The 26,141-nt window shown below is 32.0% G+C and overlaps 2 protein-coding genes across 6 annotated transcripts; one reads left to right on the top strand and one right to left on the bottom strand.

The window, feature by feature from the left end:
• The first annotated feature begins 12,672 nt into the window (after positions 1-12,672).
• LOC112791817 (uncharacterized) lies at positions 12,673-15,698 on the top strand. 3 transcript variants are annotated; one of them, XM_025834795.1, is made up of 7 exons: positions 12,673-13,064; positions 13,181-13,261; positions 13,408-13,584; positions 13,857-14,027; positions 14,233-14,445; positions 14,531-14,619; positions 14,793-15,698. In XM_025834795.1, the coding sequence occupies exons 1-7, from the start codon at positions 12,965-12,967 to the stop codon at positions 15,477-15,479; spliced, it is 1,518 nt and encodes a 505-aa protein (XP_025690580.1). In that variant the 5' UTR covers positions 12,673-12,964; the 3' UTR covers positions 15,480-15,698. The 3 variants fall into 3 exon arrangements, with proteins under 3 accessions (XP_025690580.1, XP_025690581.1, XP_025690583.1); XM_025834796.1 differs by having other exon boundaries at positions 14,799-15,698; XM_025834798.1 differs by having other exon boundaries at positions 14,251-14,445.
• A 3,888-nt stretch (positions 15,699-19,586) lies between these two features.
• Positions 19,587-22,630, bottom strand: LOC112791818 (uncharacterized). Of its 3 annotated transcripts, none has more exons than XM_025834800.3 (6): positions 22,431-22,630; positions 22,156-22,329; positions 21,856-22,020; positions 21,114-21,311; positions 20,329-20,410; positions 19,587-20,198 (listed from the first exon to the last, which is right to left on the bottom strand). In XM_025834800.3, the coding sequence occupies exons 1-6, from the start codon at positions 22,486-22,488 to the stop codon at positions 19,721-19,723; spliced, it is 1,155 nt and encodes a 384-aa protein (XP_025690585.1). In that variant the 5' UTR covers positions 22,489-22,630; the 3' UTR covers positions 19,587-19,720. The 3 variants fall into 3 exon arrangements, with proteins under 3 accessions (XP_025690585.1, XP_025690584.1, XP_025690586.1); XM_025834799.3 differs by having other exon boundaries at positions 19,587-20,194; positions 20,313-20,410; XM_025834801.3 differs by having other exon boundaries at positions 20,313-20,410.
• Positions 22,631-26,141: the final 3,511 nt, after the last annotated feature.

The following is a 26,141-nucleotide window of genomic DNA, read 5'->3' on the forward strand; positions in this document are numbered from 1 at the left end:
GGGAGTTCTTTGGATTTCACGAAGCAACTTGACAGAGCTTGCTAGAATGGCAGACGGCATTGAAGTAGAACCTTCAAAAATCAACTGGTTGCGAGCTTTCCAGCAGTTCCAGCAAATGATGGCAAGCAATTGAGGATTACGGTCATCATTCTTCAACAGGTTAAGCATCTCTGTTGATGCAATCCACCATGTCCAAAAGTCATTAGGACTCTGAGGGGGAAGACAGTCACGAAGATAACTCTGAGACCATACATCTTTAATTCTAGAGCAATCGATCAAACAATGAGTGACTGTTTCGGTGGCTTCATGACAGCAGAGGCATATTGGTGATATAGATGGGATGCGGTGATGAATCTGAGCAAGCACCGGGAGCCGGCCATGGAGAGCTTTCCAGATAAATAGCTTAATTTTGTGAGGCAAGTTCAACTTCCATAGATCAATCCACGGCATTTTCTGTTGCATATAATTAGGGCAAAGCTCCAGAGGCGGATGGTAAAATAAATAGCCAATTCTGTAACCTGAAGTTGTATCATATTGTTTGGATTTGTTCAAATCCCATTGCAATTTGTCCCTACTCTGCTGAATTTTAACTGACAAAATCCTGTTTGCAACGTCTTGGGGAAATAATTCTTGAATAAGATTCTGATTCCAATTCCTATCTTCAGTAATTAGATCTTTAACTCTTGGAACCAACTCAGCAATAGCTTGTCTATTTGGCATGTCAGAAATCATTAAAGGATACGGAGGAGGCAGCCAAGGATCCTCAAAGGTTCGGATATTCTCTCCAGTACCCACAGCCCAATTAAGACCTTTTTCAACAATCTTTCGGCCTTCCAGTATACTCCTCCATCCCCAAGAAGGTAAGACTCCAATTTCTGCCGTTATAGCATTACCATTGCTAAAGTATTTACCTCTTAGGATTTTGGACAATAAGGAAGTAGGCTGTGTTACAAGTCGCCAAAATTATTTGCCTAAAAGCGCCAGATTTTGGATTCTGAGATCTTTAAATCCAAGGCCTCCTTCTTTTCGTGGGCAAGTCATAGTGTCCCAGCTAATCCAAGCCATCCGCCTTTCAGAACCTTTTTGTCCCCACCAGAACTGAGAAAGTAGAGAGTGAATTTCTGAGATTAAACCATCAGGCAACTTGAAGCAAGACAATGTATAAATAGGAATAGCTTATCCCATTGCCTTAAGCAATACGTGTCTACCACCTGACGATAGAAGATTGCGCTTCCACCCTTGGATTCTTTTCCGAACCTTTTCTTTGATCATACTAAAAGAAGCCTTTTTCGATTTAGAGACTGTAGAAGGCAAACCAAGGTATTTATCCTGAGCCCAATATGATTAATATTCATAGAGTTAGCCAGTAGTGTACGAGTAGTGGATGGAGTGTTGTGGCTAAAGAATACAACAGATTTATTAAGATTTACCCTCTGGCCACTGATGCTTTCATAAGAATTCAATAAATGCAGGATATTTGAACATGCTTTAGGATTAGCCTTACAGAATAAGATGGAATCATCAGCAAAGAGGAGGTGGTTGACCTTGGGACATCGTCTATGTATCTGAAGACCCTGAATTAGTCTGTTTTGTTCTACCTTGTGTAGCAAGAAGGAGAGACCTTCTGCACAGAAAAGAAAAAGATAGGGAGATAGAGGATCTCCTTGTCGAATACATCTATTTGGTTTGAAGAAACCATAAGGTTGTCCTTCCACAATAACAGAATAAGAAACAGTTGTCACTAATTCTCGAATCCACATGATCCACCGGGAGTCAAAACCAAACTTCTCAAATATAAACCAAAGAAAGTGCCATTCCACCCTATCATATGCCTTACTCATATCTAATTTTAGCGCCATTTCATTTTCGAGTCCCCTTTTTTTGTTCTTCAAGTAATGCATACACTCGTGAGCAATTAGGATATTATCAGAGATTAATCTGCCTTTAATAAAAGCACTATGCGTAGGGCTAATTAGTCTATTCATCATACCCTGAAGTCTATGTACAAATACTTTGGAGATAATCTTGTAAAAGACTAAAAATAGGCTTATTGGTCTTACCTGAGTCATATCTTTAGCATCAGAAATCTTGGGAATAAGACAGATCTGAGTGTGATTAAAACCCTTCAAAATTCTGCCCCCTGAAAAGAAGCTCTTAACTGCTCGAAACACATCACCACTAAGTATGTTCCAGAAGCTTTGAAAAAATTTTGCTGTCATACCATCATCTCCTGGAGCACTTTGAGGATGAATGCTAAATGTCGCATGTTTCACTTCCTCCGTAGTCACTGGTCTTTGAAGCCTACGGTTCATGTGAGCTGTAACCTTAGGTTCAAAATCAGTAAACAGAGGTTCAGGGTTCTCATGACAACTGGAGGAAAAGATGTCCTTGAAATAAGATTCAGCCACAGAAGCAATACCAGCATTTGAAGTAGCCACTTCACCGTCACTGCCAGTTAGTTGCCAAATTGGCAAATTCTATTCCTTCGGGTTCGATTTCTAAATTTCTGATGGAAGAAAGTTGTATTCTGATCGCCAGATTTGAGCCATTTGACTCTAGACTTATCTTTCTAATAAGATTTCTCATTTTGCAATGCTTTTTCAAGTTTGTCCTCTATTTCTGAAATGATGTCGCCTCCATGAATTCCTGCTAAACGAAGTTCCTCTAATTCAGACTGTAGTAAATCAATCTCCACCTTCGAATTAGATCTGTATTCTTGCTGCCATCTGATAATCTTATGTCGACAACGCTTTAGTTTTTGAGCTAGGATATACATGGCTGAACCATCAATCTGTTCGTGCCAAACCTCTCTAACAATCTGCCTTATTTCATCATTGGAATACCATCTTTCTTGGAATTTGAATCGGCGTTTAGATCTCTCAGTTCTCGGGTTAGAGTCTAAGAGAAGAGGGGAGTGATCCGAGCCTGATTCTGACAGTCTAAGAACCGTTGCATTGGGATAGAGTTGCTGCCAATCAACTCCTACCAGGAATCGGTCCAGTCTTTCCTGTATCAACTCATCACCCCTCCGTCTATTCGACCAAGTGAATGGTCTTCCGACCATACCAATATCAATCAGAGAATTATCATCAATAAAACTGTTAAAGGTTTCGATAGAAGGAGATTTAGCACCCCCACCTGCTTTCTCCAATTGACTAGAAATGGCATTAAAATCACCCATTAACACAACCTTACCATCAAACTGTTGCGTGACTGAAGTTAATTCAGCAAACTGAGCCATTCTATGTTGATCATTTGAACTGAGATAAACACCTAGAACACCATAGGGATCATTAGATACAGCTGTCAGAACTGATGCCGCAATGAAGAATCTACCATGCTGCAAAATCTGAATAGTGCAACCATCCCTCCATGCCATTGCCAAACCCCCTGATAATCCATCCAGATCCACAATAAACCATATTAAATTTTTTTAATAATAAATATTAAATTAATTTTTAATAAAAAATTAAAATCTTTTACATGATAATAAATTAAACAAGTCAATAAAATTTTATATAAAAAATAATAACTAAAAAAATTATTATTTGACTTTTTTTTTTGGTTTATAAAAACTTACATTTTGTTTGGATGTTAAAGAAAATGGAAGGAAAGAAAATAAGAAGAAAGAAAATAGAAGGAAAAGTTGAGTTATTTGTATGTTGTTTAGATGAATAGAAAATAGATAGAAAGAAAATAGAGAGAAAATTTTTCTTTGTTTAGATGGAAAGAAAAGTGAGGAGAAAAAAATCATAATAGTATAAAATTACATTAACACCCTTATCATAAAATAAAGTATAAATATTTTTATTTATTCATGTTTATTATATTTTATAAATATTATAAAATATTATAATTTTATATATTTGATTTAAATTATTTGTCTAATACATATAATGTTTAAATATAAATTTTTATTATAATAATAGATTAAAACTAAATTTATATTAATATTTGTCAATAATAATATAACTAAGAGTAATATTAGAAATATAAAATTATAGCACTTTTCTTCTTAATTTTTTTGCTTGTGATGAAAAGAAAATTTTTTCAGTGAAATTCACACAAAAAATTTTTTCTTCGTATTTTTTTTTGCTAAATAAACAAAAAAATATCATTTTTCATTTTTTTTCATTCATTTTCTTTTTATTTATTTTTCATCAAATCAACCATAGTGTTAGTCTCTTCGGTCCATGAAAACTTTTATCCCAACAATTTTTTTTGGTAAAAAATGGTCATTTGACTTTGTGAATCTTTTTGCAATAATCTATGATATTTGGAGTAGGTCAACATAATTTTTAAAAATTTATAATTTCATATATTATCACGACTAAAAACACTAATATTTACTATTTTTGCTCATTGTTATTTGAGTAATAATTTGTAATTCGTATTCTCAATTAAATATCAACACAGTAGAATTAGTATCACTGATAAATTTTTATAATTTGTCCAAGGTACGGAGAGCGTTTAAGTCAACAGAGTCTGAGTCTGTTTGAAAAGTAGCAAAAATTATTTTTTTTTAATTTTTGGATTATGAAAAATCACAATTTACGTGTTTGGTATCATTTTAAAAAAGCTTTTAACTTTTCGAAAATTTAATTTGCAGCTTTTTTAAGAAGTAGAAATATATGACTTTTTTACTTTTCGATAAGTCATTCTACCACTTAAAAAAATTTTATTTCAAAACAAAAAAATCTACTTTCTTTCTTCATTCTGTGAAAAATACTGACCCTTCACCACTATTTTCACGCAAGATCTGCTAGAAGCACTGGCCTTCCACCATAATTCCACCATCATTCTCACGCAATATTCCAAACCTCACCATTTTCACGTAATGATTCTTCTAATGGAAGTATTGATTCTCCACCACCATTTTCAGACAATATTGCATTTGAATAACCTATTGCATATATTTCTTCTAAGTATTTTTTTTTATCATTTTATCACTATTTTTTATTATTAAATTTGTATTTAACTGTGGTATGGAATTTCAGTTTTAATTTTATTTTTTTAATATGTGATTTTATAGCTTGCTATTATTTTCATAGTTAACTATAGCAAGTTCTTGACCTCAATAAAGGAGAAGAGAGTTCTAATAAGAGTAAAAAATATAAAAAACAGCAACAAAATATACATTGACACATATTTTATATTTATTTTTTATTTTCACCTACCATATCATACACAATATTAGTGATTAGGTTATGTAAAATAAACATTTAATATTGGAAAGTATTTGTTATCATCGTTATTTTAATATTTATTCTCTTCTGTAAAAAAAATTATTTTTTTAGTTATTTATCCAAACGCTACAACTTTAAAATAAGTACTTTTATAATTAAAAATCTAAATACAAAATAACTTATTTATAAGCTGTTATTAATAAAAGTTCTTATATTTTAAGTTCTTTTTTCAAAAGAACTTAATATTTAAGTTATTTACCTAAACCCCGGGCGTTTATGTCTCAATCTCATAGCTTTTTCCACGTTGTTTCGGCTTTTGGGCTCTCCTTGCTAATAATGGGCCTTCCACATTCTTTTTTTTTCGGCCCGGACATAATCTTACCACGTTTTTGGACCTTCCTGTTCAGCCTTAATGGGAATTAACTTTTTTTTATCTGTTCATTCGTTTTTGGCGAATCACCTAAAAACAGGCTGAAAGGGTTTTATTTATGGGAAAATTAATTTAATTATTAAAAAAACTTTTAATACCAAAATTATTAAAAAAGATCAAATCTTTTTATCTTCTTAAATTACTGATTATTTATTTACATTTATATATCCATACAACACATTAATTTCTACATCCTTCGATGAATGACCTATTTAGTTATAGCTTTGATAGGATTTTTGAAAGGAAAAAATAATTTCAAATGAGTTGTTTGCACTTTGAATGCAGTAAATGTATTTAGCATATTAGCATAATTGCTAATTCAATTAGCTTGCTATTGTGAACCAAAAGCAGGATGTAATTTTTCTAAATTTGAAGACTGTCAAATTGAGTAACATAAAGAGTTTGTGCAAAATATAGAATTCTGAAGCTCATGAAATTTTTTTGGGCAAACTACACACTCTGATCATTGAGAAATGTGATGAATTGGTCCACGTGATTTCTCATAATTTGGTTGAAAGATTGTCAAATTTAAGTTGCTTGAGGGTTACGAACTGCGAGTCAATCAAAGTTATATTTGAAGAAGTTGACGATAATAATAGAAAACAAGATGTTATGCATAACATCAAGTTGCAAGATATTCATTTAGAAACACTTCCGAAACTGGAGAATGTATTCAAACAGAAGAAAGAAGTAAAATGGAGTGATATCAAATTGTAAAAGATATGGGTGCATGATTGTGGAATGTTGGAAAATATATTTTCAATTTCTGTAGTCAAGACTACTGAAATAAATATGGTTAAGGAAAAATAGTTAAGGATATATTTATCTCCTTATAAAAAGATTTGGTTCTTCTTCTTAAATATTATATAAAAAGATTTGGTTCTTCTTAATAATTTTGACATTAAAGGTCCTTTTTAATAATTAAATCTTCCTAACAGTCCTTTAGAATAATTTTTCTTTTATTTATTGAGGATTGAAAATAGACACGAAAAGAAAGAAATGACTCTAAAAAAAGGAAAAATGAAATGACAAAATAGTGAATTCCCTTTATAAATTACTCCTTAATTTATCAAATTGAAAGATACTCTGGAAAAAAAAAAGAATTTGTCATACAATTTTTGTCATTATCTTTTTTCCTTTTTTTTGGGGGTTCATTTGTGAGTTGCGACAGTTATTAGCTTAATTTTCTTTATTTTAAATTAAGTGAAAATACATCGAATAATTAATTACCACAATTTTTTTAACCTGTCTACTACTTAAGCAAGATTATACGAAGAATTCGGTTATAAGAGAATGTGAGCCACCGAATTATTAAATGCCAAAACTCTAGCCAGTATTGCAATAATGAACCCATCACCTCATCGTTGAAATTCATGCAAGGAATCATAGAAGGGGAAGAAAAATTAAAACTAAATGATAAAATTATGAAAGAATAAAAAAATGCAAATTTTTATTGATTATTAATTGATTGAATTGAATTATAAGAGTAAAATTAAATATATATAGAGTATTATCTACAAAAGAGAAAAGTAAAGATAAGATAAAATGGTAACATAAAGATAAGATAAAATGATAAACGCTAAAATTAAAACTGAATTTATGAATTTTGTTGGATTGAATTTGTGGACCGTAAGATTTCTTTGTTGTTGTCGTGAGTTAAGGCAGAATAATGAATTAGTTCAAAAAAAAATTAAAATATAAAAGGAATGGCATGGCCATTGGTATGAAATGTTTTCTTTTAAATAGTCAGAAGATGACAAGAGGACACTACAACAATAAGATGAATATTTCACCAACACAATAATTGAGTGATGACACTTTTATTCTTCTTAGTTCGTCTCTACTATAATGAACTGGATCTCTTGGCTGTATACATGTCTCAAAAGCCATAAATATAAAAAGCTATACACCTAGTGTCTAGTGTCCAGTGATAGATTCATTTTGTCGTGTTTTCATGAATTATATGCCCACATGAACAACAATAATAATAATAACAATATATAAAAGTGAGTGGAGTTAACGGAAACTAGAAAATTGGAATCATTGAATAATGCATAACTTTTTAGCCTTAATTTGTACTTGATGAGGATCTATGTCTTCCCATAATAAGAATTAAGAATTGCTAATTTTAAATAAAGTGTTACATTAAAAAATAAATATGTCCACGATTTTATAGAGATGATGAATGCTTTCTGACACATGCAAATGCATCCATAAATTAAACACATGTGTACACTTATTATTACTATTATATATCCTACTTGTCTTGAAGATTATTCCACTGTTTATATCTAAGAAAGACAACACTTTTATTAGAAGAGTGGGAATGAAGGAGACTATTTTGTTGTTGTCGGTTTAGGGTTTAATGAAGGAATAGAAAATTGGCCACTTTTGTCCTTGTGATGTTCTTTCTTGTTTTTCTTCCTTTGGGAGCCTTATGCATACACAAATTCTATTAAAAAAACCTGCTATTATTGGATCCAATGCCATGCCAAGTTGATATGTTATAGTCTCATCACGTGTCATGCCATCATTGCCAGCTTGCTCTCATGAATGCACTTATATATGCATATATGATAGACTCAGAATTACTCTTACAATTTTGTTGGCTCCAGTTAGAACCTCAAATTTGTAATTGTGGTTTCGATTTGTCCCTGTGATCATCTCTGTCATCAAAATACAGATCTGACGCAATTGTATGATATGGTGTACACTACTTAAATTACGGTGCATTAGTTTCGCGTCCAAACCTTTTGGAAACTACGTAGTGTAAGAGTTTTCTTGATATTTTGTAACTTATGATCGTTGTAGTAGAAAGAAAGAGAGTTTTAACCCACAAAAAACTGAAACAACGTAATTTTTAAAGAATTTGGGCGCAAAACCAATGTGTCGTCGTTTAAGTAATGTCCACCGTGTCATGCAATTACGTCAGATTCGGTGACGGAAATAATCGTAGAAGCAAGCCAGAGCCACAATTGTAAATTTAGGGGTTCTAATTGAGCCAACGAAATTATAAGAATTATTCTGAGTATCAAACTAAATTTCAATGATCAAATTGAGATTTAACTCGAGTTAGAAACATGCTGTTTTAACAATTATTTACTATACATTTAATCCACGCATTTACTTTTAGAGCAATGCTAGGAGACCAAAATTAAATAAAATTGCTGGTCCTCTGCACTTTTTCTTACTTTTATTATTGGATATGATCGACGTAAAATTCATATTACCTAAGTTTTATATCTTAGTGTATAAGATTTTTTATTTTTAAAGATTTAAATGTTAAAATAAAAATCACAGCAAAATCTATTGTGATAAAATAAATATTTTTTTAAATAAGTAAGCACTACTAGTTACAACAAGAGACAATGAGGGCACCATTATTGTTCATTCTTTTGAATGTTGCATGGCATGGACCACGAAACCAATTCATAATGCATCTATGCAAGGTTGTGTATAATGGATGCCAATGCGTGAAATATATTCATTTCAGTTTGTCAGAAGAGAACGTAGAGAAAAACATACAACATGATACCAATAAAAATCTATGCTCCAATTTATGCTAAGATGACACAGATCAAGCACTGTTTTTAGTAATGCTTGAGTTAAGTTTTATTTGTGGAAAAGTATATGGAATCAACTAATAATCAGCCAAGAATGGAACAACATAATTAATTATAATTAGTTTTATTAATTTATAATTTAATTTATTTGTTAAATTATTGTTGACCACGTTAGTGTTAGGAGAGAATTACGGAACAAATGCTTTGATCATTCATTAGTTGATTCCATATAATTAATTATGTTTTATTAATGCGTAACACATGAAACATAGAAATCATATCCAAAACCATCCAATTTACAAGAAAAAAAAACATCCGTGTGCCTATTAGTAGCAACATCCGATTACCAGTTGACTGATTTTTGGCTTATACAGAGTTGGTTCCCTAGCATTGTTGTTTATTTATTTTTTAGTATTTATTTTTCTCTTTTTTGTCTTAAAAAATTTTAAATAAGCTTAATGTATGTTGTCTTATTGTTAACATTATCAGTAAATTTACAATGAAACTATGATTAATAAACCAATTTATTACTCTCTTCATCCTAAAAGAAGTTAATAATATTTATGTTAAAAGAAATTATTAAAATTTATTTGATGAATAAATAAGTTGATAATGAAGCCAATAATATATTGACACTTACAATAGATGGATTGAAAATATTCACTTAACTGGTTACCTATTTTTAATGATCAAGGCAAACTCAATCCTTTCATTTTGAATTCAAAAATTCGAAATGAACCAAATCTTTTCAAATAGAATTCGAATCTACGATCAGTCAGTTAGCCAATCGCCAATTTCGGCATGTTTGATGATATTACTATTGTCGATATTGTATTTACGGGTAAAAGAGTAATTAATTGAACAAACGTTGAATATGACAATACCCAAAGATTCACAAGCAGTTAAATGTTTATTCCAAACTCTCTTTATTTATAGTTACTAATTAACCGTGAGACAATATTAAATTTAAGGTAAATCGAATTTAGTTGATTCGATCTAGTATTTATATAGATTATTGATATTTTTTACTTTTAAATTAAATTTTAAAATATAAATGTCAATAAAAAATTTTCTTAATTAAATTTAAATAAAATATGAAAAATTAAAACAAATAAGAATAAAAATATAATTTTTATATTTTAGTTCAAATTCCAGAAAACATACATTTTTATAAACTCATGAATGTAAAATAGAACATTAAACAATTTTAAAAAATTTATTGAAAATCATCATTAGAATTTATTGCTTTGATGCTGTTAATTTTAATTTGGATTTTTCAGAGCATAAAATCATCAAAATATAAGTTTTATATTTAATTTTATAATTTAAATGATAATTTAATTGATATAGTATTTTAATTATTTTTTAAATGACATATTATATAAATATAGTTGGTCATTATATATTGTATAACTATCTGTTTATTCTGATTTAAAAAATTTAAGTTTTAACTCCTATGCTATGTTACTTTGGAAGGCATATTTTATAGAGACAAACTCATGTGCAATCAACTTCATGTGAGATTGATAATTGAGAGCTATTAGATGAAAATTTAGTCAAATTATTTAACGGCTCTCAACTATCAACTTCACGTGAAGTTAACTGCAGTTGAGTTTTCATCTATTTTATATTTTTCAACATCAAAAGTCTCGTAATAATTTATAGATGCTAATGAGTCAAATGATAATTTTTAATGAATTTTTAGAAATCGTTTAATGTTTGGTTTTACATTCATAAGTTTATAAAAATGTAAATTTTCTAAATTTGAACTAAAACACAAAAGTTAGATTTATATTCTTATTAATTTATTTTTATTTTTTTTATATTTTATTTAAATTCAAATAGGAGGTATTTCTTTATTGACATTTGTATTTTAAAATTATATAGAATTAACTTAAAAATAAGAAATGTCAATAATTTATATCAATACTAAATCGAATCAATTACATAAAAAGAATATAAATCAAATTTAGTTGATTCAATTTATAAATAAATAAAATAAAAAATGCATGTAAACTATTTAATTATTTTAGGACATTTATATAATATTGATTTCATTTGATTTATTTGTGTGATTTATCCATTAAAATTTATTTAATTTTTTATTAAAATATAATATTTTAAATGTAAGGAATAAATTGAGACATGACATAAACATAAAAAATTAAAACAATAGTTTAAATAGATTATTATATTTTTTAGGTGAAATTATACAAGAAAATGTTATGATTATTATATTATAGTATTATAATTATAATATAATAATAAATTAAAGATATTATTAGTTTTTATTTTTATTTATTTATTTTTTTTTAGTATTAGTATGTTTTGTTTTTAAAATTTTGTAAAAAATAAAACAAATATTTAAAATTTTTAAAATATTATTGAAATACATATTATAATACAGAAGGAGTAATGAGTAATAATAATTAAGATCCGTTTAGATAGGTTTATAAGTTATTTTTTATTTTTAATTTAAGAAAAAGTATAATATCAATGGCCGGTACAATTTTTAAAATTAAATTATAGTTTTTAAAAAAATTATTTTAATACTTATAAAGAAGTTAAAAAATAATTTTTTTATAATAAAATTTTTTTTATCACTTTTTTTTAAAATAAGTATTTTTAGAATTAAAAAATTAAATACAAAATAATTTATTTATAATAAGTTATTTTTAATATAAATATTTATTGTTTAAACTATTTTTTTAAAAGAAACTCAATTAAGCTGTTTACTCAAATTAGACAAATTTCTGTGTGAAATTTAAATTTTTTAAAGTAAAAAAATTAATAAAATAATAAAATAAAAAATTAACCATTATTAATTTGGTAACTTCTAACGAATATGTATTTGAATATTTTAGTTTAAAAATAATTAACTTCTCAATCTATTATTTTATTAATTTTTTTAATATAGAAAATTTTGCTACTTCTGTGTGTTCTCCGTTTAACATGATCATGAGTAAGTCAGTATCTTAATAGAACAAGAGTTAAGGCAATGGTAATTAATTTTTTAATAATAATTGAATTAAATTTAATTTAAACAATAAATATAACACAAAACACCAAGATAAATAAGTATATCAATTCTATTTAATATATTAATGAATACTAAGTAAATTAAATTTTTATATTTTTTATTTTTAATTTCTTAACATAATTATTTTTTAAATTGAAGTACATACATAATTAAAAGTTGACATTATTTAGAATAGTATAATTTTAGTGTATTGGTAACGTAAAATATTTTATATAATTATTTAATTATATTATTTTTTATGATTATTTATGTCGTTAATATAAATATAACGTTATATAATTAAATTATATTTAAAGTTAAAAAGAGTATTGTATTGAACAAAAGATAATAAAAATAATATGCAATGTACTCTATTAAATTAATAATAACTAATACACGAAATTACATTAAACGAAAATAAAAAAAGAAGTATTTTTTTATATTTTTGGACAAAAAAAAAAATCCAACGTGGTTAACGATGTTTTCATTTTCAAACACTTTTCAACGCTCTTTCTCTCTTTCCCTTTTCCACACTCAAAAACCCACTGTCTTTGGCTTTGCCTCCTCTTTCTGCTAAGAACCCAAAACCCCCATTATACAAAACCAAACAAGAGATTAAAAAAGATTGCTTTTTTATTCTTATTACCCCCTTCAGTTTCATTTATGCTTTTCAAATTAAAACCATCACCACCACCGATGAGCTAGGGTTGCAGCTTCACCACCATTGCTAAAACAAACATTATTACTCACTTCAGTTTTGATTACAATGGGTAAGAATCTCTTGATTCTTCTTGGTCTCACTCTCTTGCTTCTCTTATTTGGAACCTTCTCAGTCTCAGCTGCACCATCCACTACTTCCCCTGCTAGTAAGTTTAGTTCACCAGTTTTTGGTGCCAAGCAATTTCCACTTTTCAGCTCCCATTTTGATCAAAGTTGTGTTCTTTAGCTCACTTTTCCTCATGCCCTTGTTCTCATTCCTCAGAAATTGTTACTGGTTTTCTCTCCAATGCTGTGCCAGCTTTCACCAAGTGGGTGTGGTCCCTCAAGGCAACAACAAAAACGGGCAAGTTTGGATCTGTGTTTAGCAATCGCCCACGTTGTGTTTTTTGGTGTTCTTGTGGTGGTTGATTTGTTAGACTTTGAATATGTTTGTGTGCTTGTGTGCTTTTTCTTATTGAATGTATGTTTTGTTTTGTTTGCTTGCTGCAGCGGTTTCCAGCAGGTCGATGATGAAGTTTGAGAGTGGTTACAATGTGGAGACAGTGTTTGATGGAAGCAAGCTTGGAATTGAGCCTTATTCTGTTGAGTTGTTGCCCAATGGGGAGCTTCTCATTCTGGATTCTTCCAACAGCAACCTTTACAGGATCTCATCTTCACTTTCTTTGTGTAAGTGTTGCCAAATGTTGGTTTGCTTCTGCTGTAAAGTGTTTGTAATTGCAATGGAGATAAGCAATTGAACCAATGTGCATCTGAATATCTCATTTGTAAGATTATGAGCTTAACGAATATGTATCATGAGATTGTACTGCATTTTCAGGTGTAACAGTAACCTGTGGGACTTATCTTTTTTCCATATAATATCCTGTGTGACAGTTAGACTCCTTGGATGTGTATATTTCATTAATTTGAGAATGATCATGTTCATGGCAATTCTGCAGATAGCAGACCGAAGCTGGTCGCAGGCTCTGCGGAAGGTTATACTGGACATGTTGATGGAAAGCACAGGGAGGCTAGGATGAACCATCCGAAGGGGATAACGGTTGATGACCGAGGGAATATCTATGTTGCAGATACTACTAACATGGCAATTAGGAAAATTAGTGATTCAGGTAGAATAAGCATTCATCTTCTAAACTCCCTCTTGGGTCAATGTTTTAATGTCTTCATATTGGCTAAATGAGAAATATAAACTTTGGTTGTCTGGATATTCTAGAAATTTGTGAATCTTTTGTGTGTTTGCACCCTTATAAAACTGTTACACTTTATGTTGGAATCGGAGCCGGGACTTTTTATTGGATTAACATTTCTATTCAGGGGTTACTACAATTGCAGGAGGAAAATGGATTCGTGGAGGGGGCCATGTTGATGGACCAAGTGAAGAAGCTAAGTTTTCTGATGACTTTGACGTGGTTTATGTTGGTAGTAGTTGTTCCTTACTCGTCATAGACAGAGGAAACCGAGCGATCAGGGAAATTCAACTTCACTTTGATGACTGTGCCTATCAATATGGTAGCGGATTCCCACTTGGTAAAGTATATCCTTTAAGTTCTTCTGTAGAAAATTCTGTTATCTGTTAACTACAAATATAGACTGATTGCAGTCATTGTTGCAGGGATTGCAATGCTTGTTGGGGCCGGCTTCTTTGGTTATATGCTGGCATTGTTGCAGCGAAGACTTGGTACAATTGTTGGTTCACAGGATGTGAGCACTTAGTCTTGTCTTCTCCCTTGTGCACTATTCTAAATGTGAATGATATGGGAAACTTGATTAGCCATTAATGGATATAGTTCTCCGTCGATAGTAACATCAATGGATTAACATGTGGCAGATATTTAAAATTGTTGTTCTTAAAGTTAAACCAATGTTTTTTGTAGGATCAGGTTCAAGTGATGTCTTCCGTTTCACCTAGTCCTTTTCAACAGCCCATGAAATCTGTGAGGCCTCCCTTGATTCCATCCGAATTCGAACCTGAAAAGCAAGAGGAAGGCTTCTTTGGATCCCTTGGAAAGCTACTTGCCAATGCCTCTGCATCAATGGTGGAGATAATGGGAGGAATATTTCCTGTTTTCAGAAGAAAACCACAAAGCTACAAGTTTCAAAGACAACCTCTGGTCCCACTGCAACATCAAAAGCAAGCTTGGCCGGCACAGGAAAGTTTCGTGATTCCTGATGGAGATGAGCCTCCTTCTATTGACATGAGAACCCCAACCCCTCGAAAAACATACCCTTTCATGTCTAAAGACGCCGAGAAAATGCAGCAATTAAGGCAAAGTAGAGCATTTTACAATGGATGGGACGGTGACCTTCAGCAGCAGCAACTGCAGCAGCAGCAACAACCACAAAGACATCATCATCGTCATCAGTACCAGTCATCGACCCCTCACACTTACTTCGAGCAAAGCCGCGAGACAACCAATGAGATAGTGTTTGGGGCGGTGCAGGAACAAGATGGTAAGGAGGAGTCTGTGGTAATCAAGCCTGTGAACTATGGTGACTCGCTATATGAACATCACAATATCCGGTCTAGAGTGAATTCCATGGGTTATACCCACAGGTATTGAGTGTATACACTTTAGGAATTTTAGAAGTAACAAAGCCTCAATCCATCTTTTGATTGGAGAGGGAAAATGAAGAAATCAAGTAGTTAGTATAATGATTTCTTTCAGATGTATCTTAGCAAGGAGAAGCTGGTCATTATTATGTGAATTGTTTTATTCAGTTTTGCCAAATTTAGGTTGCTGTATTATTTTAGATCAATAGATTCTGCATTTTACTTCTTATGATCTTATCACAAAATGATCAATAGTTCTTTGGGAAGGAAAAAAAAAACTATTTTCTTTTCTGTTCTGAACCTTTTTCATTTGAACTTGAGCTTGCTCTTCCTAGATTACCAAATTTCAACAAGATAAGTTGTCTAAAATTCTAACCAGACAAAATCAAGAATTCAAGACTAATTCAGCTTTTGGTTATGTTTCTCATCTCATTTGCAATGGCATGCATGACTGGATTGAAATCTCTTGAGAATGATAAGAGTTTCTTCACATTATGCTTTGAATTTGAATAAAGGGACAGATACTTATTACTTTCATTGGTGATCCACATCCACCAAGAAATTATGAGTAGTAATAATAGAGGATAGAAGATTCTGTTAGGAACCGAAAAGTGGTATCTTTTATTCCAAACTTAGATTTCTAAACACCAACCAAAGGATTAATGAGGTGGGTGAGAAGTATTTTCCAAAATTAATTTATTGCTATTATGATCATGATGTGACGTGTATGGAGCTACCACAACACAAATTAAGTTACGATGACTTACATTATTTATTGAATTTAGGGTTTAGGGTCATACATTGTTAGTCAGGATGAACTAATATAGAGAAATGATTTTCTTCCGAACAAGAAATTGAAACTTTATAAGCAGTAATAATAACTTTTTCTAGGTCTACATCTTATGATATCTTCTAGGGTTATCACTTTTCTACACCTAATAATTGAGAATTTGAGATGGATTGAGTTTTCGTTACTATATGGACACCATATCTAGATACCAATTTTTGTTATTTCTAGTTTTCTGCTCTTCATTCATTTTTTTAATTGAAAATCAAAGTTAGAAACTTAAACAAAAATAAAATATTAAAAAAATTAGGTAGTGTCAAATATAAGATTCATATAGCAATAATCTTACTTTATAACCTAAAGTTAAAAGTAATATTTTGCTATTTTCTATTGCTATTACCTTATAACATAATAAAATTATCTTTGGAATTTTTTAAATTTAGAGCAATATTCTTCGACAATCAATATAAAAACATAGTCGACCCCATGACATGAATCAAAGACATTATTACGCTAAAACTAGGTCGTTGCCCAGAAGCAACGCGCTGTATGGCTCGAGTGCGGTGTCAAATGAGCAAGAACTGCTGCATCGGTGCCCAGATGGAGTGTTAAATGAGCAAGGGTTCCCGCGTTTTCGTGAACGGACGAGGGTAAATAAGCTAGTTTACAAAGTAAAAGGTAAATGTTGGAGCGACAGAAGGTTGAGATTTGGGACATGGAACATAGGCACTCTAACAGGAAAGTCCATGGAGGTGGTGGACACCATGACAAGGAGAAAGATTAACATTATGTACCTACAAGAAATAAAATGGGTTGGTGCAAAGGCTAGGGAGTTGGATACTTCTGGTTTCAAATTTTGGTATACAGGAAAGGTGAAGAATAAGAATGGGGTTGGTATTATTGTGGATAAGCAGTGGAAGAAGGATGTAGTGGGTGTCAAGAGGGTGGGAGATCGGATTATCTCTATCAAACTTGTGGTAGAGGGAGGTGCTTTTCATTTGATTAGCGCCTATGCACCGCAAATGGGTTCAGACGAACAACACAAGATAAGGTTTTGGGAGGATCTAGAGAGTTTGGTCCAAGACATACCTTTGTCAGATAAGATTTTCTTAGGAGGAGATTTAAATGGCCACGTTGGAAGAGAAGTGATTGGGTATGGAAGTATTCACATAGGCCATGGTTTCGGGGTGATCAATGCCGAGGGTGAAACTATTTTAGACTTTTCCTCGACCTTTGACCTGCTCATCGCAAATACATGTTTTAAAAAGAGAGACGAACATCTTATAACCTATAAGAGTGGCATGACAAGCTCTCAAATCGACTTCTTCTTGTTGAAGAGAGTCGACCATAAATTTTGCATTAATTGTAAAATTATCCCAGGAAGAGTTTGACAACACAACATAAGGTACTCGTCATGGATTTTCACGTTGAGTAAAAGTTGAGGAAAAGATATTATACGAAGAACCCAAGGACGAGGTGGTGGTGGATGAAAGGTGAGGAACAAAGAAACTTCTTAAGACGGGTAAGAGAAGAGGGAAAGTGGGATGGGAAAGGAAGCGCAGAAGAGATGTGGAGGAAGATATCAGAAGTTATTAGAAGAACAACAAAAGAAAGCTTTGGTGAATCTAAATGAATAGGACCAAGAGACAAGGAGTCCTGGTGGTGGAATGCGAATGTACAAGAAAAGATAAAGATAAAAAGGGAGTGCTTTAAAGAGTGGTCTTTATGCCGCAATGCAGATAATGGGGAAAAATATAAGGCGGCTAAGAAAGAGACAAAATTGGCTGTAAGTGAAGCAAGAACAAGAGCATATGAGAGTCTCTACTAGTCTTTGAGTACGAAAGAAGGGAAAAAAGGTATATATAGAATCGCAAAGAACGGTGAAAGAAGAACGAGAGATTTGGATCAAGTTAAGTGCATAAAGGATAAGGATGGAGATGTGCTGGCTTAAGAGGAGAAGATTAATGAAAGGTGGAAGAGCTACTTCTACGAGTTATTTAATGAAGGACAGAAGACTCTTCCAAGCCCTGGTCAATTATGCACAAGGGAAGAAGATAAAAACTTTGACTACTATAGAAGGATTCGAGACATGTTAAGAAGGATGATGGAGAGATATCGTAGTAATAAAAGGGATCTACATATAGTGTTTATTTATTTGGAAAAAGCGTAAGATAGAGTGCCAATGGAAGTCTTATAAAAGGTTTTAGAAAAGAGGAGAATAAGGATCAGATATATTCTTGCAATTAAAGACATGTATGATGAAGCTACTAGTGTGAAGACTTAAGATGGTGTGACAGAGAAATTTCCTATTGGTATAAGATTACATCAGGGATCATCCTTAAGTCCATATCTTTTCACAGTAGTTTTGGAAGTACTCACAGAGCACATCCAAGAGTCTGTGTCATGGTGCATGCTTTTTGCCGATGATATCTTCCTTATGGGAGAGTTAAGGGAAGACCTAAATAAGAAATTGGACTTATGGAGAGAAGCTCTAGAAGTGTATGGTTTGCACATAAGTCGTAGCAAGACGGAGTATATAGAATGTAAGTTCAGTCTGAGAAGGAAAAACCCTAATATAGAGGTGAAGATGGAAGAAAACATCCTACAAAAAGTTAAAGGTTTTAATTATCTTAGGTGCATCATACAGGATAATGGAGAGATTGAACAGGATGTAAATCATGAGATCCAAGCATGTTGGTCAAAATGGCTGAGTGCATCGAGTTTTATATGCGACAAGAAAGTGCCTTTAAAACCTAAAGGTAAATTCTATCGCACTACTATAAGACCGACTATGCTTTATGGTACGGAGTGTTGGACGGCCAAAGGAGAGTACGAACATAAGCTAAGTGTGGTAGAGATGAAGATGTTGAGATGAATAAGTGGTCATACGCGATTGGATAAAATAAGGAACGAAAATATAAGGAAAAGAGTTGGAGTAGCACCCATTGTGGAAAAGATGGTTGAATCGCGTCTCAGGTGATTTGGACATGTGAGAAGAAGACCGTCTCAGGTGATTTGGACATGTGAGAAGAAGACCGACAAAACACCCAATCAAGAGGGTGGATGGGATAGAAGATAGACAAGGAGTGAAAGACAGAGGAAGACCTAAGAAGACCATCAATGAGGTGGTCAAACGAGATCTACGTGTAAACGGTTTCTCTGTAGACATGATATATGACAAAGTACAATGACGTTGTTTGATTCATGTAGCCGACCCCATCTAGTGGGATAAGGCTTTGTTGTTGTAAAGCAATATTCTTTTTCAAAAATTACATTTTTTAAAACTAAGTTGTAGCCTGTATGTACAAATCAAATTTGACAGTGTAACCATGAATTGCTAATTGGTTGACAATATGACATTTATGTATATAAGGAAAGGGAAGAAAAAAAATGATGTTGATCAAAATATATGCACACTAGTTTACAGAACATTGATAACAAAGTACATACAACAAAGTATTCTCTTACAAACCACCATGTCTACGCTTAAGAACACCACCTTGATGAAGAATGCTACCTGTAGGAACCATGTTAGCCAGTATTATGACATCATCATCTCCATGGTACTCAAGAATCCCAACACTCTTTCCCCTAGTATTATTGAAGGTTCTTTTGCTGGTTGAGCCAATAAGTTCTTCATCAAAGCTTATCAATTCTTTCAACTGATCATGATACTTACTTGACTTTGTTACCTCACCACTGTTGCATGCATCTAAATCCATCAATGACACAGATTCTAGACGTGGCCTTCGAGAAGCTAAGATGAATCTAAACAGAAGAAGATAAGAGACAATAAATTTCCCCAGTTGGATCAGGAACGAGCAGATATTGCTAGCAGCTGCGCTTTTGTTGCCGGAGTAGAGTATCTGAACTAGATTCCCCAGAGGTGTTAGGCAATGCTTCCATGTCGTGGCAAAATGGCAAGGGTTCAAACCTTCCTGTCTACACATCTCAGTTTGACAGGGTATAAATTGACACTTTCACTTATAAAATCATCAAAATAAGGTTTTTTCTTTTGTTTTTTTTTTTTGGGGGGGGGGGGGGGGGGTAACTTACATTAGGGATGAGATACCTGCCAACTGCGATCCCAATCACCAAGCCTAGTAAACATGATAGTCCTAATCCTAAAGTCCAAATCATAGCTGCACCTAACCCTGGACAAAAGAGAGTTTATTCATTATATTTGAATCATAGTTTCTAGTTTCTCTTTTCTAGGTAGATAAAAGGTTATATAGTTTAGCATTATGTTATTTGGATTGACATATAATACAAAAGTGATCTACAAATAATTCTAAGGTTTAGAAAGGTCATGAATGTCAAGCAGAAATCTTCATTTTGTTTAACTCAGTTCAAGAAGTAACAGAGTAATGGATTGCATTTTTATATTAGCATGTCAAAGGAAAGTTTAATATGCTAAACATAAGTAACTGGCACTATTGCCTTAAGTTGAACCTACTTGCCTTTGCTATCTTCATGAATCATGACATATTTTGACAAATATCACAAAATGATTAAACAAAACAGTGTCATAGCCTTGATTTCATAATCTATTCTTATATCCTTCTCTTTCAAAAGCTAAAGAAGGATGTTGTAGTAGAAATCATAATCAAGACAAATGTCTGTGCATTAACTTAATCTACCACAACCACACTATACTACTATGATTCAGATTGCAATCAACTACTACACACTAGTGCAATATTTACACACTTACGGACCAGACTAATTATTTAGATCAGTTTAACCTTTTAATGAGAAGTAATTTTAATGGTATCAATGAAGTCCAAAAAGATGTCGAGGATGGAGAAAAACTTTATTACTGGGACACTAATTCCAACAAATGGATTAAAATCTCACCAGAGTTAGATCCAAAGGTACAATCCTCCTCCTTCAAATTAATCTGATGGATCAATTGATGCATATGATCTGAGACCAGTAAAGCGCACAGGCCAGGAATGAAAGCCAGCTCAAAATCATTAGAAAGTGATACATTTTGTGAAAGTCCATTTTTTCTGCTTGACTTTTCTGAGAAGTCTCCAACAATTGTAGTCACACCTAGGAAAGACAAAAACAGACAAAAGAAGAATATCAATTATTTCTTGACGACAAACTACACCCAAAGCTATTACAAGATTCACCATCCTAAGTTCCCTACCACACATTTAAGAACAAATAATAAGTCAAAACAAAAACTAGGGACCACCCCGTCATCCATAATTATTGACCACATGGAAACACCTCCAATTGTTTGACCCATGCTTCTCATGCATGCTGAGAAATATAATAGAATCCATCATTCGTCCATCACTGAATGTGATATAGAACCAACACAGATTACACAGCTCATCCAATTGAGTTGGCACATTCGATGTACACAAAACATAGTTCCTTTAAACCCTCCTATCGCTGTCTCTCCCCATACAACTATGTACTCAAAAACACAAACCATGACATGTGCAATTTCAAGCTATGTATATGTATATTATAAACAAGGTCTGAAACGTTGGAGATGCAAACAAAGCAGAACCAAGCAACACAAACAACAAACAATAAGGTAACCAAACTATCCAAATTGTGAAGTAGCATTCTTCAAACAAACCATTGCTAGAGATTTTCCTAATGGCCTTATTGTTCTTGTCAGCAACGTACACATTTCCTTTAAGATCAACAGCAAAGCTTTTGGGTTTGTTAAACTCAGCTGAAATCACATCCCCATCTTTATACCCCGCAGACCCATCTCCTGAAAGCCTCCTCACAATACTATCTGCAATTTATTATTAAAAAAAAAAAACGAAGAATAGCAGCAAAGAAGCATGTAAAGATCAAAACTTTAGAACACCCCAAGAAAAGGAAAACGAAAACTAAAAAAGGGGAAAGAAAGAGGGGGAAAAAAGGTTACCACTGGAAATGGGGAATTGAAGGGTGTAGAAAACGCTGTTTGTAGAATCAAGGAGGATGAGATCGGAGGAACCGGATCGCTGGAGGATGGAGTAAGGGTTGACGTTGATCTTGTGGCCGTCGAGGACGGTGGTGACCGTGAAACCCTCTTCGAGAATTATGCTTTCTGCGTTAGCTGAAAAAAAGAAAAAGAAAATGCAAAAGGAAAGAAAAGAAAAGGTGAGAAATGAAGGATGATGATGATGATGATCATGAAGAATGTTGTTAGTGTGTTACCGTGAAAAGTGAGGAGGATGAAGAGAAGGAAGAGAAAGAAGGTGGAAGGAGAAGCCATGGCTGCGACCAAAGGGCACAGGATACTGAGCTCACTTCACTCAAAGCTTACTTGCTGCAGAAGCAGACCAACCATAAATAAAGTAAATTAATAATTTATTCAAATAAATTAATTTACAGAATGTTATTATTTTAAACATTTAGTTATGAATATGTTAGCACAAAAAGCAAAAATCTAAACTACAAAGTTTGCGTAGATGTTGATAGCAAATGAACATGTTAGCAGTGGATAATAGTCCAAACTTGTAAGTGAGTAAGAAGAGATTATTTCATTTAAATTATAGTTTATTAATTTATTTTGGTGTTTGTTACGGTACGATAATAAATTTATACGTACCGATACATTTAAAATATGAACAAATAATAATAATCTACGTAGAATTTATTTTTCACATCAACATTTAATTTTTATTTTTTTTAAATATATATTATATCACCACTTTTACTAATACACCCCTTTAATTAAATAAAAATAAAAAATATTTTTTATTTAATTTTATAAAAAGTTTTAAACATTCTTCTTTTATTTGATTAGACAAAAATATCCTTTTAAATTAACGAAATGTTAGAAATCAATTAATCCTAATTTTATAGTTTCAAATAATTTAAACAACAAAACAAAAACATATTAAAAAAACAAAAAATCAAAATTTCTTCATCTTCTCCAATTTCTCTAATCATTGGTGCTCTCCTCTAAGCAAAACATATCAAAGAAATAAAAAATCAATATTTGTTCGTCTTCTCCAATTACCCCTTTAAAACAAAGCAGTGAAAATCCCAAACCAAAACCGTAGGTTCTTCGCCGCTGCGGTCCCAAATCAAGTGGAGGGTTGGGTTCCTCCGGAGGCACGCTAACGCTTCGTTTCTTCCTTCTGGGGTTGATGGAAGTGCCGTCGCTGAAGTTGGAGAAAATAATTGGTCTAAGCTTTTGTCCGCATACAATCATTGTTGAGATTGTTGATAAGTTCTGTTTATTTGGACATTGTTGATAAGTTCTTCATAGACATGCACAATGAGTTTAATGTTCCAGTTCCACAACTTCTACACTCATCTTCTGTCAGAATCAAACGCTCAAAATCCAAGGAAAGATTTGGCTCCTTATCTGGCTGTAGATAGGTGTAAGATCATATATATTAAGCTACGAATGCTTTAATTTGGTTGTTTTGTATATGAAATTTCTTTTAATTTGCTTGCTACCTGTGCCATTGAGTTTGTTTCATTTGTTTGGTTTTGAGTTCCAATTTTATTTTGCTTTTCTGGCTTTCACATGTTTGAATCCATCCATCCATTAATCAATAATGAGGTGGATAAACTACAGAATCATTATTATAAGAATTTTGAGTTCTTTTATTTTTGTCATGTAACCATGTTCCGTTGATGATTGTAGTTCTAATTTGTTTCTCACCAAAGATGGTATATTGAATCTTACATCAACCCCAGAAGGCAGAAACAAGCGTTAGCGTGCCTCCGGAGGAACCCAACCCTCCACTTGATTTGGGACGGCGGCGACAAAGAATTTAGGGTTTTGGTTTGTGATTTTCACTGCTTTACTTTGGAGGGGTAATTGGAGAAGATGAAAAACGATCAATTTTTTGTTTCTTTGGAAAAGATGAAATTTTGATTTTTTGTTTTTTTAATATGTTTTTGTTTTATTATTTAAATTATTTGAAACTATAAAATTAGGATTAATTGAATTCTAAAATTTCGTTAATTTAAAAAGGATATTTTTGTCTGATCAAATAAAAGAAGAATGTTTAAGATTTTTTATAAAATTAAATAAAAAATATTTTTTTATTTTTATTTAATTAAATGGGTGTATTAGTAAAAATGGTGATATAATATATATTTAAAAAAAAATTAAATGTTGATGTGAAAAATAAATTCTATGTGGCTTGTTATTATTTGTCCATATTTTAAACGTATCGATACATATGAATTTATCATCGTACCATAGCAAACACCATTTATTTTTATTTAAATTAGTATAAATATAAATTTGTTTTGGTATGTTAATATTAATTTTAAGTTATTATTTTGTTAACATGTCAGAAATTTAAATTTAAAATTGATTTATTTAGATCAATGAATAAATTTATTTAAATTAATATAAATATAAATTTGTTAGCGTATTTTAGTACATAATTTTTATATGGTCATTTACTCATTTTGATTTCTATATTTTTACTTTCAATATTTCTATTTTTATTTTGACGTTTTTCATAAAATTCTAAAATATATCAAAATTAAAGAAAAGCTCATCAAGTAACTAATTTTATTTTTTTAAGATGTATTTTTTTTTTGTTGGTTGAAAGTACGATAAAAATATATACATTAAACTTATTATATAGAAAAATTTAAACACGAATTCTACATGTATATATATTTTAAAGTTGGTGTTTGCTACGGTACGATAATAAATTCATACGTACCGATACGTTTAAAACGTGGACAAATAACAATAAGCCATGTGGAATTTATTTTCCACGTCAGCATTTAATTTTTTCTTTTTTAAATATATAATATATCGCCATTTTTACTAAAACACCCTTTTAATTAAATAAAAATAAAAAATAAATTTTATTTAATTTTAATGAAAAGACTTAAACATCCTTTCTTTATTTGATTAGACAAAAATATCCTTTTAAATTAATCAAATTTTAAAATTTAATTAATTCTAATTTTATAGTTTCAAATGATTGAAACAACAAAATAAAAATACATTAAAAAAACAAAAAATTAAAATTGTTCTTCATCTTCATTAAACATATTAAAAAAATAAAAAACTAAAATTGTTCTTCATGTGCATTCAGAAATCTTCTCGTTGAGGCCTCTGTCTGAAGGTTTCGTCTTCTTCATCTTTTTCTCTCCTCTTCCTATCTGCTGAGATGCCCTAGCCAATTACCCAACCAGCAACCTTAGCTCCATACAACGCTAAACGCGAATCCATCCCTCCCATCAACCTCGAGCTCCTCCTTCCTCTCTCCGTCATCGATCTCACTACCTCACCTCCGTCCATCTCCCGACGCCGTCGCCGAAACGAGCTTCGAAGCCACCGTCGTTATCGTGCAGCTCTGTTCCACCATCGTGCAGCTACTGTTTCAGCTTTGAAAGCATCGTCGCGCAGCTCGGTTCCATCGTCGCCGGGGTCGCCTCCTTTTTCCGTCGAGCAGCTCTGTTCCATCGTCGCCGGCGCTATCTCTGTTCCTTTTTCCTTCACGTGGAACACACTCATAAGAGCCTATGCTAGAACCGCAGATCAAAAACACAAGTCCATGGAACTTTACAGAGCAATGTTAATGATGGAACGAGAACAACAAAGTGCAGCGGTTATTCCTGATAATTACACATACCGTTTTGTATTAAAGGCATGTGCTTACTTGTTCTCTCTTTCTGAAGGCTCATGTATTGAAACTTGGGTTTGAATCGGATACTCATATTTGTAACAGTTTGATTCATTTTTATGCAACTTGTGGGTTTCTAGACTTGGCACACAAGGTGTTCGAGAAAATGTCCGAGAGAAGTGAGGTTTCATGGAACATCATGATTGACTCTTATGCAAGTGCTGGTGAGTATGACACTGCATTGAGAATGTTCTGTGAGATGCAGAGGATTCATGATCCTGACGGTTACACCATGCAAAGTGTGATTAGTTCC

The sequence above is a fragment of the Arachis hypogaea genome, chromosome 13 (genome assembly GCF_003086295.3).
Source record: "Arachis hypogaea cultivar Tifrunner chromosome 13, arahy.Tifrunner.gnm2.J5K5, whole genome shotgun sequence".
Taxonomy (NCBI): domain Eukaryota; kingdom Viridiplantae; phylum Streptophyta; class Magnoliopsida; order Fabales; family Fabaceae; genus Arachis; species Arachis hypogaea.